We start from the raw sequence: 11,974 nt of genomic DNA on the forward strand, positions 1-11,974 counted from the left end.
ATGTTTTTTTAAATGATTTTTTTGAAAAATCTGATAGTATCCAATTTAATTTTTTATAACTTGGCAAGGCCGGATAACCGCTTGGGTATGTAATCCAACCAACTGGGGCGTGTACTCGAAGTTAAACCCATATGCGGATTCGGGTATAACCAAGTACCCGAATCCGAATCAAAGTGAACAACCCTACTTTTAGGGTATTGAGGGACTAGAGTTTTATTATGATTTGGCTAATGAAATGTTTATATTATTGTTTATCTTAAATTCAATTATGATCAATCATATTTGCTGATTTAATTTATTTTTATAATTGACATAAATCATAAAAATAAATATCTTGTAAACATATTAGAAAGAAAAATAAAATAAAAAATTCATAAAAAAATTTATAAATTAAAATAATTTAGGGCAGTATAGATTAAAAAACTCTACAAGTTAATGCAAGGAGCATTTTATCTATCAAAACTTATGTTATTGAGTAGTGCTATTTTTCCGCTTAAGTTTTAATATATTTAAATATTTTTAAAAATTAAAAAAAAATATATTAATATATTTAAAATTACTTTTTTAATTTTTTTTCTCAAGCGGTGAATAGAGCGGTCAAAATGGAGACGTTTGGATTCGAAAGAGATCTCAGCTCATCTCAGCTCATCTCAACTCATCTCAACTCATCTCACTACTATTCATTACTATTCAGTAACTTTAACCCACAAATCTCACTACTATTTACAACTCATCTCATTACTATTCATAATCCATCTCAAGTCATCTCAAGTCATCTTCGAATCCAAACGTCTCCGTCGGCATAGCAGATTTTTCCTATGTTATTATTGTCTTTATCACGCGTGAACAGGTCGCGTGGGCAAACCCACCACATAAAACGCAAAAACCAATCAAAGGAAGAAAACTAGCAACGTGCTTCGCCAATTCGTGTCTTTCATGGAATTAGTGGTTGGTCTCTCCGCCAATTTAAAACAAGTCTGTGTGTAACAGGCCATGATTCCCGAGGACCAATACAAGTGTATAGCTTTCGAAGTATACGAACACACGTTGAGAGTACCGAGAACCGAGGGATAAAAATGGAAGTGAGAGCTAGAGCTCCTGGGAAAATTATACTCGCCGGAGAACATGCTGTTGTGCACGGATCCGCGGCAGTTGCTGCCTCCATTGACCTCTGCACCTATGTTTCTCTTCGATTCCCGACTCCTTCTGGTATTCTCTCTCTCTGTATTGCATTTGTTTGATATGGAATATCGTTTTTCTCTTTCGATCGTGCTTTTCGTGATTGGGTTGAACTGGGTTTGCGGGAAACGTTGATTTTTATCTTTTTAAGGGTCGGATTTGAAACATCGAGTTATACACACACACGCACACACTTGTGAGCTTTTGTGATCGTGATCCCATATTTCAAGTCTTTCTAGCTAGAATTTCCGGTTTTCGTGCTTCTTTTTGCGGGTAGAATGTGCATGTATGTGAGCCATCTTTGAAGAGACGAGGCTTCTTACATTAATTTTTTCTGGTTTTGTTTGAACTGATAATTGAGTGCCCGTCATGACTTTATGAGCTAAGTTTTCTGAGGTGAGAAAACAGAGGAGAAAGAGCTGAGAGGGTATCAAGTGGAGATCGAATCCAGTTTTTCAGGGACTGAAGTTTTCCAAACGCCACGAAGGATTTCTCGGATGCTGGAGTTTTCCAGGTTTCCAAGCAATTGGAGGGAGGTGTCATCCGTGAAGGGATGTTGACATGCCAATCCACTAAAGATCCCGCTTTCTGTGTTCAGAAGCACAGTTCAGTCTTCCCGAAAAATAAAAACTTGGTACCAACATCACCCAAGAAGAGGAACAAGAAGGGAGGGCTTTCTTTGTTCTTGAGTTTCTAGGCAGATAGGACTACCCCTACTCGCTCTTGGCCGTGGCTGCTTAGAGAAATCCCTTTAGTTTGTCTAAGAGAGTATAAGTAGGAATTTTGTTTTTGTCTTATTGCAGGTCAGGCATCTGTTCAATCTAAAATTCCATCTCTTGTTTGGTTTCTGGTATTGATTTCAGTTCCTTTGTTCAGATCAATATCTATGTCAGGCTTCCCTTCTGATTGTCCTGTCCTTCTCAACCCATACATTATTTTTATGAGCTGTTTCAAGCAAAATAACAGACAACACTTGACAATTTACGCTTTGATTTGAAGGTAGTAAAGTATGGTTCATGTCCCTGCATGTTAAATTAAGTGAGCCAAGAGGTTTCTTCTGATTTTATTCTCCAGTATTCTTTGTAGAAGGCAAAATATAACCAATAATAAATATGGTAGATGCATGTTATCCATGCATTGAAAGTTTCTATAAATTTTCCCACAGTTTTTTTTTTTTTTTTCTCTTTTCTTTGACATAAATCCAGTTCATTTCTCCTCAGGCTCTCTGTTGAATTTCTCGCTAATGTTTTGTGCTTTTCTTGATAGACAATGATGACTCATTAAAACTTCAGCTCAAGGACATGTCACTAGAATTCTCATGGCCAGTTTCTAGAATCAAAGAAGTGCTACCTGAAGTAGCGAGTTCATTGTCTCCAACACCCACCTCATGCTCAATAGAGACAATGAAATTAATTTCAGCTCTTGTTGAAGAACAAAACATTCCAGAAGCAAAAATTGGACTTGCTACTGGAATTTCAGCTTTTCTATGGTTATACACCTGCATCCAAGGGTATGCACTAATTGAATTTTGAACCATTCTTTTCTCGATATTCAGTTTTCTGATGTTTCTCTCTTTATATACCAGATATAAGCCTGCTACAGTGGTTGTCACTTCTGAGCTTCCTCTAGGTTCTGGCTTGGGTTCATCTGCTGCATTGTCTGTTGCACTCTCAGCTGCTCTGCTTGCTTTCTCAGATTCAGTAAGTTTGGATATGAGCCGGCAGGAGTGGTCAGTATTTGGGGAAAGTGACCTCGAGTTGGTGAATAAATGGGCTTTTGAAGGTGAAAGGATAATCCATGGAAAACCATCTGGAATTGACAATACAGTTAGCACATATGGTATGTGATCTTGTGATCTCTGCCTGACAAATCTATGCATTTTTATCAAAATTTTATGCCCGGAGAAGTTTCCTTCCCTGTTGCTGATCATTATGAAAAGTATTTAGGTGTCACTGGCTGCCACCAATGAACTGGAGCCACAGCAATTATGTTAATAGTAATACAGAAAAGTTTTAAATGTAGTGGTAATGTGAGAAATATACTTGTGAAAGAGAATGATTCCAATATAGAATACCTGGAAGTAGAGCATTAATGGGAGGTATACATTTTTGTCTTCAATTCATTATTGCCTTATTCTGATATTCTTGGCTACTTGAATAACTCATGAGTTATCTACACAATATTTATGGGAAACTTGTGAACTTTTACTTTTCAATATTCAAAAGCATATAATTGTCCCTTTTTTCACAATATACACATCTGCAGGATGGGATGATAAAAATCAGAATAGGAGGGGGAGGGGGGAAGGAAAAAAATAATAAGAAACAACTACTATAGTTGGACATTTTGTTTGCGTCCGTATGATTTTCAACTTCACCATAGATATTTTGTTTGTCTCCGAATGCAAGCAGGGTACTGTATTTGGATGCACTGGTTTTGATTTGAAATTCCCATTTAACAGGCAACATGATCAAGTTCAGGTCAGGTAGTTTGACACGCCTCAAGTCCAATATGCCACTTAGAATGCTCATTACTAACACTAAAGTTGGAAGGAATACAAAGGCTTTAGTTGCTGGCGTTTCCGAGAGGGCCTTAAGGCACCCAGATGCCATGAGTTTTGTCTTTAATGCTGTTGATTCTATCAGCAAGGAATTGTCTACCATTATCCAGTCACCAGCCCCTGATGACCTCTCCATTACAGAGAAGGAAGAGAAGATAGAAGAGTTAATGGAAATGAATCAAGGTCTCCTCCAGTGTATGGGAGTCAGCCATTCTGCAATAGAAACTGTTCTTAGGACCACATTGAAGTACAAGTTGGCTTCCAAATTAACAGGAGCAGGAGGTGGAGGATGTGTTCTTACATTGTTGCCAACCCGTATCCATTTCCTCTTGTTGTTTATATATTCAACCTATCAGGGTTTTTCTTTTTTCTTTTTTTTTTTTTTTTTGCCTATTGGTTTCTTTTAAGGTTTCCTATCTATCTTTATACTCTGATGATTGCCATTGCCTTGTTTAGTTTATGTCTATATAGTAGTTGGCTGTGGAAGCCTTAGTGGATTTTACTTTGGCAAGTTCCAGGCTATAACATATAACTCTAGTAGGAACCCCTAGGGGTTGGCTCAAGTGGTAAAGGCATTGGGCTTGGGGGTATGCTCCCCCCAGGTCTAAGGTTTAAATCCCCTTGGGTGCAAACAATCTCTAGGGGCCATTGGACTAGAGGATTTTCCCATTGAATTATCCGAGGTGCACTTGCGGGAAACTCTTTGCCGAGGGTTTGTGCATCCCGGAATTAGTCGGGACGCTGTTCCTGGACACCTGGTGCCAATAAAAAAAAAACCATATAACTCTAGTAGGAAAAAAATTTCAGTATTAGGTATTCAACCTTTTCTTTTTATGTATATCTCATTTCTTTATTCATAAAAAAAATGTATATCTCATGTCTCCTGCATATATGTCTTCCTCTTGGCCTCTATGGCTGTCAACTTGCACTTGTTTGTGTTTCCTTGGACCTGTGATTGGCCTTCTTTGTGCCAACAATGAAACAAAAATGTAGGTTTGATCTTGTTGCAGCACACAGGGATAATCAGAAACTGGTTGATCCATTTCTATCACCGAAGCATGATTATAGTAGCATTGACCCAACTTTACTTGTATGCTTATTGTGTTAGTCTTAGAAGAACTAAAAATTATTTTATCACTACAAGGAGCTAATAGCATATAGGAGAGGTTCCAGTGGAATTTGACCTCTTCTTTTTTATTGGTGGGTTATATATGCACCTGCCAGGTCTTGAACCAGCAACCTTTCTCATTGTTCCTTGTGGGAGTGGTGCCATTTGAGGCAAAGCTCATGGTGAGATTTGAATTTGTATCATGCCTTTAGGTATAAACAAGTCAGGACATCTATAGAAGTTGGATTCTCTTTGATCATTAGATAAACATATACTTGGTGGTTCTGAACTTTCAACTTCACCTCCTCCTTGTTCTTATACTGTGAGGAGGTGCAGTTGAGCTAGAGACTGTTAGCCTCATTTGGTTACACAGATGAGATCAGATAGAATTTGAAAGCTGAAAAAGTATTATTAGAATATAATTTTTTAATATTATTTTTGTTTTGGGATTTGAAAATGTTGAATTGTTTATTATATTTTGTGTGGGAATTTGAGAAAGTTGTAATGATTATATGAGATGAGATGAGATAAGTCCCAAACCAAACGAGGCTTAGTGATAAACCTTTAGAATTCTGTACAAGGCATCTTTGACCAATAATTAAAGCAAGGATTACAGAAAAGCATACTTGGGGTAATGCTGTAATGGGGTTGAAGATTTATTAGCATGGAGAAACTTACCTATCAAAACAAAAGAAGTTAACAACTATCAAAGGATCATGGAGAAACTTCATCCTTGCAACTGTAACGTTTTATCTTTTTTTTCTCTCTTTTTCATCAACTCTTCCATTTGATGAAAACCAGATTTTGCATCTTAAGATAATGTTAAGATGCTGATTTATGGTATGTGTTCTAAATTCTCATATTCTTCCAGATGCTTCCTTAACCACGTGAATCAGTGCTATCAGGAACAGTTGTTGACAAGGTAATTGCGGAGCTGGAGTCATGTGGCTTCCAATGTCTGATTGCTGCAATAGGTGGGAAAGGTGTTGAGGTCTGCTTTGGTGGTTCAGCTTGATATTTCTAGTAAGATCCCTAATGCCAAATAATGAGCATGAAATGTCTGCTTTGATGTTATGCCCCTTTGCTGTCTGTACTCTGTAGAATAATAAACTAATTAAGCTTCAGGACTTTTGTGGTCTTGGGAGATGTTAATCTTATTGCTTCGCGAGTGGTTAAGACAATTGTAAAAAGTTAAGTGAGCTTTTATGTGCTACTCTGTATACTCCTTGATGGAAACCAATTTTACACGAATGGATTTGTTTTTTTTTTTTTTTGCCTGTGGCAAACATTTGATAAGGTTATCATGTAACCCTATGGATAAATGTGGCATAACATTGCTACATGGTGCAGTTTTATGAATAACACAATATAAAGTTCCATTAGAGATTCTTCTTTGTAAATGTTGTCAGCCTAGTCTTTTGGGAATAGAATTCCACTAATTCAACATGTCATCGAGCTCAATTTCAACTAAGTACAAATGGAATCGATGCCACAATTGTATCTTCTTTTTTCTATTGATTTTCTCTCAAAATTTTAAATATTGACAGAAGCCTCGTAGTTTTCTACAATCACAAAGGTGAAGATTAAGTTCTATCATGATTGGAAATTCTTTTAGCAGAATACCCAGAAACATTTATTGGAGATATAATATTTGGTTTTGAGATATACTTGGATTAAGTTGTGTTGAAATGTTGAAGATAAGAGTTATAAACCCAGGACTTGTAAATCCAGGATATTATAGTTGTTGATGTAAATTGTGAAATCACCACTTATTCCCAAAGTTTAAACTGATTGGAAGAAGTAGATTTTATTATTTATTTTATATCTTGACATTGCCCATCACGTGTGGGTTAGACTCCTTAATAAGTAGGTCAAACACGTAGAATATTTAATAAAATAGTGTAAATTGTAGAGTCAGGGTTCGAACTTAGGACCTCTATTCTGATATCATGTGAAATTGCCACTTGTCCTAAAAGGTTAAGCTAATTGGAAAAAGTAGATTTTTTTAATTACTTTATATCTTAAGATAAACAATGGGATAGAATGTAGAGTCATAGTTCGAATTAATGATCTCTACTCTGTTATCATGTGAAATTGCCCATTGTCCTAAAATTTAAAACTTATTGGAAACAGTAGATTATGTTAATTACTTTATATCTCAACATAAACAACTGCTCTTCATTTTTTATTTTTCTATTGGATGGATTTATCGTGAAATTGTCAGTTACCCTTTTTGCTAATGGGGCCTATGAGTTGCATTATACTAAACATGATTTATATAAACTTGTTGCTCTATTTTTTTAACCGGTACTCGAAAACTTTTATATAAAGCTCACATAAGGATGGGTGCAAACATCCCTACACAAGAAAACAAAAAATAGCCCCCCACACTAACAAAGCTTGATTCATTTACATCTCAAGTAGGGAAGACCAGCTCTCTCCAAAGGCACCCACCCCTGATCTTGATAGGAATCTGTTCCATACCAACATATTCTTGAGAAATCCCTTTAGAGCCTTCCTTAGCATAAAAATCTTAATCTCGGATCCCCCCTCCAACCCCACAGGTTCCTGGGTTACGAAGAAAAACTCATCCAATTTCAACTTCACCCGACCTTCCAAAGGTCTAAACTACCAAAGAGCACGGTAGTTTAACTGCCTGTAAGGGAAATAAGGAATACCAAGTTGTCTGAAAATTGCTATATCAGAACAGCCCCCAACTTTTTAGGTTTGAGACATGAGATAAAAGTCTCAGCCAGCGGATATTTAACTTCAAAAAGCAAACCTATTATATCCTGCCAACCTCCTTTCTAGCAGAGCATCTCCCAAGCGAAAGACTCCAAGTGATAATGGGTGGCAAAGATCCAAACACCAAACCAAGCTGTGAACTCTCCTCTGCCTTCTGGAGCCAGTGTATCTTATTAGATCAATGACTGCCCTTCCAGATAATTCAATCCCTCACTGAGAAGTAATTCCACATTATGAGCGAATTCACTTGCGCATAGAACATGGTCACATGTTTCCTCAGCTGGAGCTGACAGCAATCACATTTGACATTTTGAAGCCGATGAGATGTGGAATCTGTATATTTACATCAAAAGGAAAGGCTTTGCTACAAACATCTCCCAGAGATCTTATTAAAACCCAGGCTGAAAATTTCCCAAAAAACTTGGCAGTGAAGGAGCTAGTTTGTCACCCTTGCTTTAGCAAAAATGACCACCACCACCACACAAACTAATTGGTCTAAATCTAGTAAGTTACAGGGTTACCTTCCTTTGGAATCTTCTCAATGGAAAAGAGAGAAGCACCTGACCTGACCATTGAAAAAACATGACCAGCTCCCAACAATTCCCCCATAATGAGTGCTCAGATTATTCAGTATCTCTGAAGGGAATATAATTAAACAAATAAAGAAAGTACCAGTGAAGTTTATTTTTCTCAACGGTAATAGTTAACTTATTTGGACTTCTTGGCCACAATCTACGATCTCACTTGAGATTCATAGTCAGTAATGTTCGTCCCTTCAATAAAATATATTGCTTCCTAGAATCACCAAATTGTTGAAACATACAATCACCTAATTGTCGAAGAATTTAAATTTCATGCATGCATACAAGATTTGACCTGCCTTCACTCACTATAGGTTCAAGAAACAAAGAATAAAAAACGAAAGACGGGTACGAATGAAATATTCATTGAACATTCTTGATCTCAGATTTGTCATTGTCAACTCCTCATTCGATAAAGCATCACTCCCGACAGAGAGAAGATTATGCAAACATTATAAGATTCCAATACTGTATGATTTAGGAGCACTTGCATTTATTATCATTCATAACAAGAAAAAGTTCATTACAATATTAGTCTTGCGCATGCAAGCAGCTCAATACATACAAACTAGCTCAATACATACAAACTATGTTCTCTCTTGTTCCTTGTGTTACAAACTTCCACTAACTACTAAGGCAGCTTAGCTGAAACACCATACGAAAACCACGTTTGACACCATACCACTCTTCTGGCACTGCAGAAGCTGAGCTATATGCATAAAAAAGTATCCATAACATTGTCACCACCCCTTCTTCCATATACATAACTACTTTACTCGGAAGAACACCAAAAGATAGTACCAAACACATTCTCCCGCAGATCCTCAAGCATTCACTACAGTCCCACCTTCAAAAAAACAATTGCCAAAAGAAAAAAATGGGTCATCAATATCGACCAAAAGTTCCTAAAACTTGCATAATTTGCAGCTTAATTAATATACTAAAACTTACCATTAGGGTGTAAAACCTGGCCAGTCATGTAAGAGGAGCAATGGTTGCAAGCAAGGAAGACAAAGCAAGGTGCAACCTCGGCAGGTTGACCGGCCCTTCCCATAGGGACTTCAGACCCGAACTTAGTAATCTCTTCGTCGTTGAGTGATACCGGTATCAATGGTGTCCAGATTGGTCCAGGGGCAACACCATTGACGCGTATGCCTCTGGATGTGAGATTAAGTGCTAGAGCTCTCGTGTAAGCCACTATTGCACCTTTGGTTGAGGTGTAGTCGATCAGTGTGCTGTGTCCCTTGTATGCATTCACGGATGTAGTGTTGATTATGGAGCTCCCTTCTTTCATGTGCTTCAAAGCGTGCCTATCATCATCATCATCATCAGTTATTATCAGGATTCTTGTGATGTGAAGAAGAGAAGTTAGATTTTGCAAGTGTAATTTCAGTTCCTTTTTACCTTACTGTGAAGAAGCAAGAGAAAATATTGGTTCTAAACACCCTGAGAAGCCTTCCCTCATCGATCTCCTCCACCGAGCAAGCCTTGTACTGCTCAGCCGCGTTGTTAACCAGTATATCAATACGGCCATAGGCACTCACCACTTCTTCAACTACCATTCTGCAATTTTCATCATATCCCAAATCGGCTGGTATGGCGATTGGCTCTTTTGCATCAGGGGTCTTCGACTTTTTGATTATGTGGAGTGTTTCCTGAGCATCCTTGTCCTCCTGACTCTTCACAAATGTAAAGGCCACGGTAGCACCCTCCAGTGCAAAGCAGTAGCATACCGCCCGCCCAATCCCTGAGTCCCCACCAGTCACCAGCGCCACCTTCCCCTGCAAAACTTCCACGTTAATTATTTTTTATTAGTGCCTGCATCACTTAATTACTGCTTAGCCAAATGAAAAGCAAACATTTCAAGGATTCGAAGGACCTCTAACTTGAGGTGCCCATGAATAAAATATCTAACAAATCATGTGAGAATTATCATTATCTAGATCTAGTTGTGCGCATGCGCAGAGTCACAGGCACGTCAATGGACAGAGTCACATAGACGACCCCTGCCGCCCTGCGCATATGTCTGCATAAAAGACTTTGTGGATAAGTGAAATCTATGCATGAAGTTGAGGCGAAATCAGAAAGTATACATGAAGTTTATTGGAAGGCTTGTAGTCTGGACTTGAAAACTGAGGGGGAGGTTCCATGACATGCTCTTTCCCAGGTTGTGTCTCCTGCCTCTGTGGTGGGAACTGCTGGCCACCGGAAGCCATTCTTTCAAACACTCTAATGGGTGGTGTACGTCTTAGTAGTTCCCGGAAATGTCTCCGGTAAAGGAGTCGTTAATCAGTGAGATTTTGAGGTCTAGCTTACAAAAATTGATGAGGTTAATTTTGATGTGCATGGGGGCGGTAGCCGAAATTGGGGTGGATTAATATAGGTGTATTTGGAGTGTGGACAAGCTGGGGGTACGTGGCCAGAGGTGGCGTCAACGTGTCGGATGAGTCGCATGCAGCGGACACGTCTTTAGAACCGGACATAATTGGTTGGAGATGGGGACTGGAATTCTAGGATCATCCACTGTCCTGTGACTCTTCTTATTTGGAAGAGCTCTGAAGTTCTTGACTTGGGGCGAGCCAATATCTCTCATCTAAACAGGCCTAGCTCCTGAATTCAGCCAGTTATAGGCATGGCAATTTTTTATTTTTTATTTTTTTATTTTATTTTTTTTATATTTATGGAAACAGACTCATTTCATTAATGAATCGAAGTTACAATTGTGAATTATCAATATATGAAAAATCCAGGCTATAAGCCAATTATGCATCAACTCTAGGGCTTCCCCACACACAAATTCCTTTGTGGTGAACATTGTCTTAACTTCACAACAAATTCTCTCCTAATAGAGAAAGCGCTCTATAAAACATAACTTAAAGGCACCAGTGTGATCACGAACATCACGTCCACCGCAAGCATTGTTATCTCAAGTCCTAACAACACAAGCACTCAATTCATGCACAGACAAAACAGCCTCCAGTGTGTAGGCACCACCTATGCACGAACACTGGCCGTACGACCACCGGTCGTAGCATCACCCGCCACTCTCGAACAGCTCTTGCCTTAGATTATGTCCGATCCAAAGGCTCAACACCTCACTCGGGTTAACAAAAACAAAAAACAAAACACTAAAACAGAACAACAAAAAGCAGAAAAACAAATACACTAAACCGAAATGGATGAACAGTGCACAATGCGTCGGCAATGGCTCGTGCAGGACACTGGTCACTCTGGGAGGAAAGCCGACGGTCAATCTTGGAAGTCTTGGAGTCAGGGATTCCAGAGAAGTCGAGCGTAGCATCGGCAGAGGGCTCCTCAGTAGCACGTGATGGCCACTCGTCAACGAGATCCGGAACTTCCTCCCACGCATGCAGGCTATGCTCCACTCCGATGGACGCCGGATTTGGTGGTCTTGAAGATCGGCGACTGGGCATCATCCCGATGGAATGGGTGTTGAAGGGCGACAGTTGGAATAATCCAAACGGCGATCCTCCCTTATTTAGCCTGAAAAACATAAAAACAAGACCAAAAAATACTACACAGAAAATAAAATAGACAAAGGAGTAGGGAGAGTAAGGAAAAAGAGGGGGAGGAGCCGAAGCTCCCACCCCTTTCATTAGATCTGGAGTTTGGGAGAGATTAGAGAGAAGGGAGAGGTTTTTTCTAGAGAGAGAGCGGTCAAATCTCAATGGATTGCTATCTTTTTTGGTTCTTAGGTTAACTAACCGAGAAGGCAAAATTTGATAAAAATATAACACAGAAGAAAGTTAGGATCTTTATCTATTTCTAAGAAAAAAGGAG

At 38.7% G+C, this 11,974-nt stretch overlaps 2 protein-coding genes across 2 annotated transcripts; one reads left to right on the forward strand and one right to left on the reverse strand.

The window, feature by feature from the left end:
- The first annotated feature begins 893 nt into the window (after positions 1-893).
- On the forward strand, positions 894-6,229 carry LOC108983826 (mevalonate kinase). Its single transcript, XM_018955597.2, has 5 exons — positions 894-1,209; positions 2,446-2,689; positions 2,765-3,018; positions 3,641-4,054; positions 5,744-6,229. The coding sequence occupies exons 1-5, from the start codon at positions 1,077-1,079 to the stop codon at positions 5,860-5,862; spliced, it is 1,164 nt and encodes a 387-aa protein (XP_018811142.1). The 5' UTR covers positions 894-1,076; the 3' UTR covers positions 5,863-6,229.
- A 2,402-nt stretch (positions 6,230-8,631) lies between these two features.
- On the reverse strand, positions 8,632-10,534 carry LOC108983828 (NADPH-dependent aldehyde reductase 1, chloroplastic-like). Its single transcript, XM_018955599.2, has 4 exons — positions 10,267-10,534; positions 9,578-9,954; positions 9,125-9,483; positions 8,632-9,020 (listed from the first exon to the last, which is right to left on the reverse strand). The coding sequence occupies exons 1-4, from the start codon at positions 10,387-10,389 to the stop codon at positions 8,998-9,000; spliced, it is 882 nt and encodes a 293-aa protein (XP_018811144.1). The 5' UTR covers positions 10,390-10,534; the 3' UTR covers positions 8,632-8,997.
- Between the last annotated feature and the right edge of the window lie 1,440 nt (positions 10,535-11,974).

This window comes from Juglans regia, chromosome 11 (genome assembly GCF_001411555.2).
Source record: "Juglans regia cultivar Chandler chromosome 11, Walnut 2.0, whole genome shotgun sequence".
Lineage (NCBI taxonomy): Eukaryota > Viridiplantae > Streptophyta > Magnoliopsida > Fagales > Juglandaceae > Juglans > Juglans regia.

Coding starts and splice junctions, on each gene's coding strand:
- LOC108983826 (XM_018955597.2), top strand. CDS start 1,077: ATGGAAGTGAGAGCTAGAGCTCCTGGGAAAATTATACTCGCCGGAGAA. Junction 1,210..2,445: donor TCGATTCCCGACTCCTTCTG/GTATTCTCTCTC, acceptor TTTTCTTGATAG/ACAATGATGACTCATTAAAA. Junction 4,055..5,743: donor TCTTACATTGTTGCCAACCC/GTATCCATTTCC, acceptor CACGTGAATCAG/TGCTATCAGGAACAGTTGTT.
- LOC108983828 (XM_018955599.2), bottom strand. CDS start 10,389: ATGGCTTCCGGTGGCCAGCAGTTCCCACCACAGAGGCAGGAGACACAA. Junction 9,955..10,266: donor AGCCTTCCAATAAACTTCAT/GTATACTTTCTG, acceptor GAAGTTTTGCAG/GGGAAGGTGGCGCTGGTGAC. Junction 9,021..9,124: donor CCAGGTTTTACACCCTAATG/GTAAGTTTTAGT, acceptor GTTTTTTTGAAG/GTGGGACTGTAGTGAATGCT.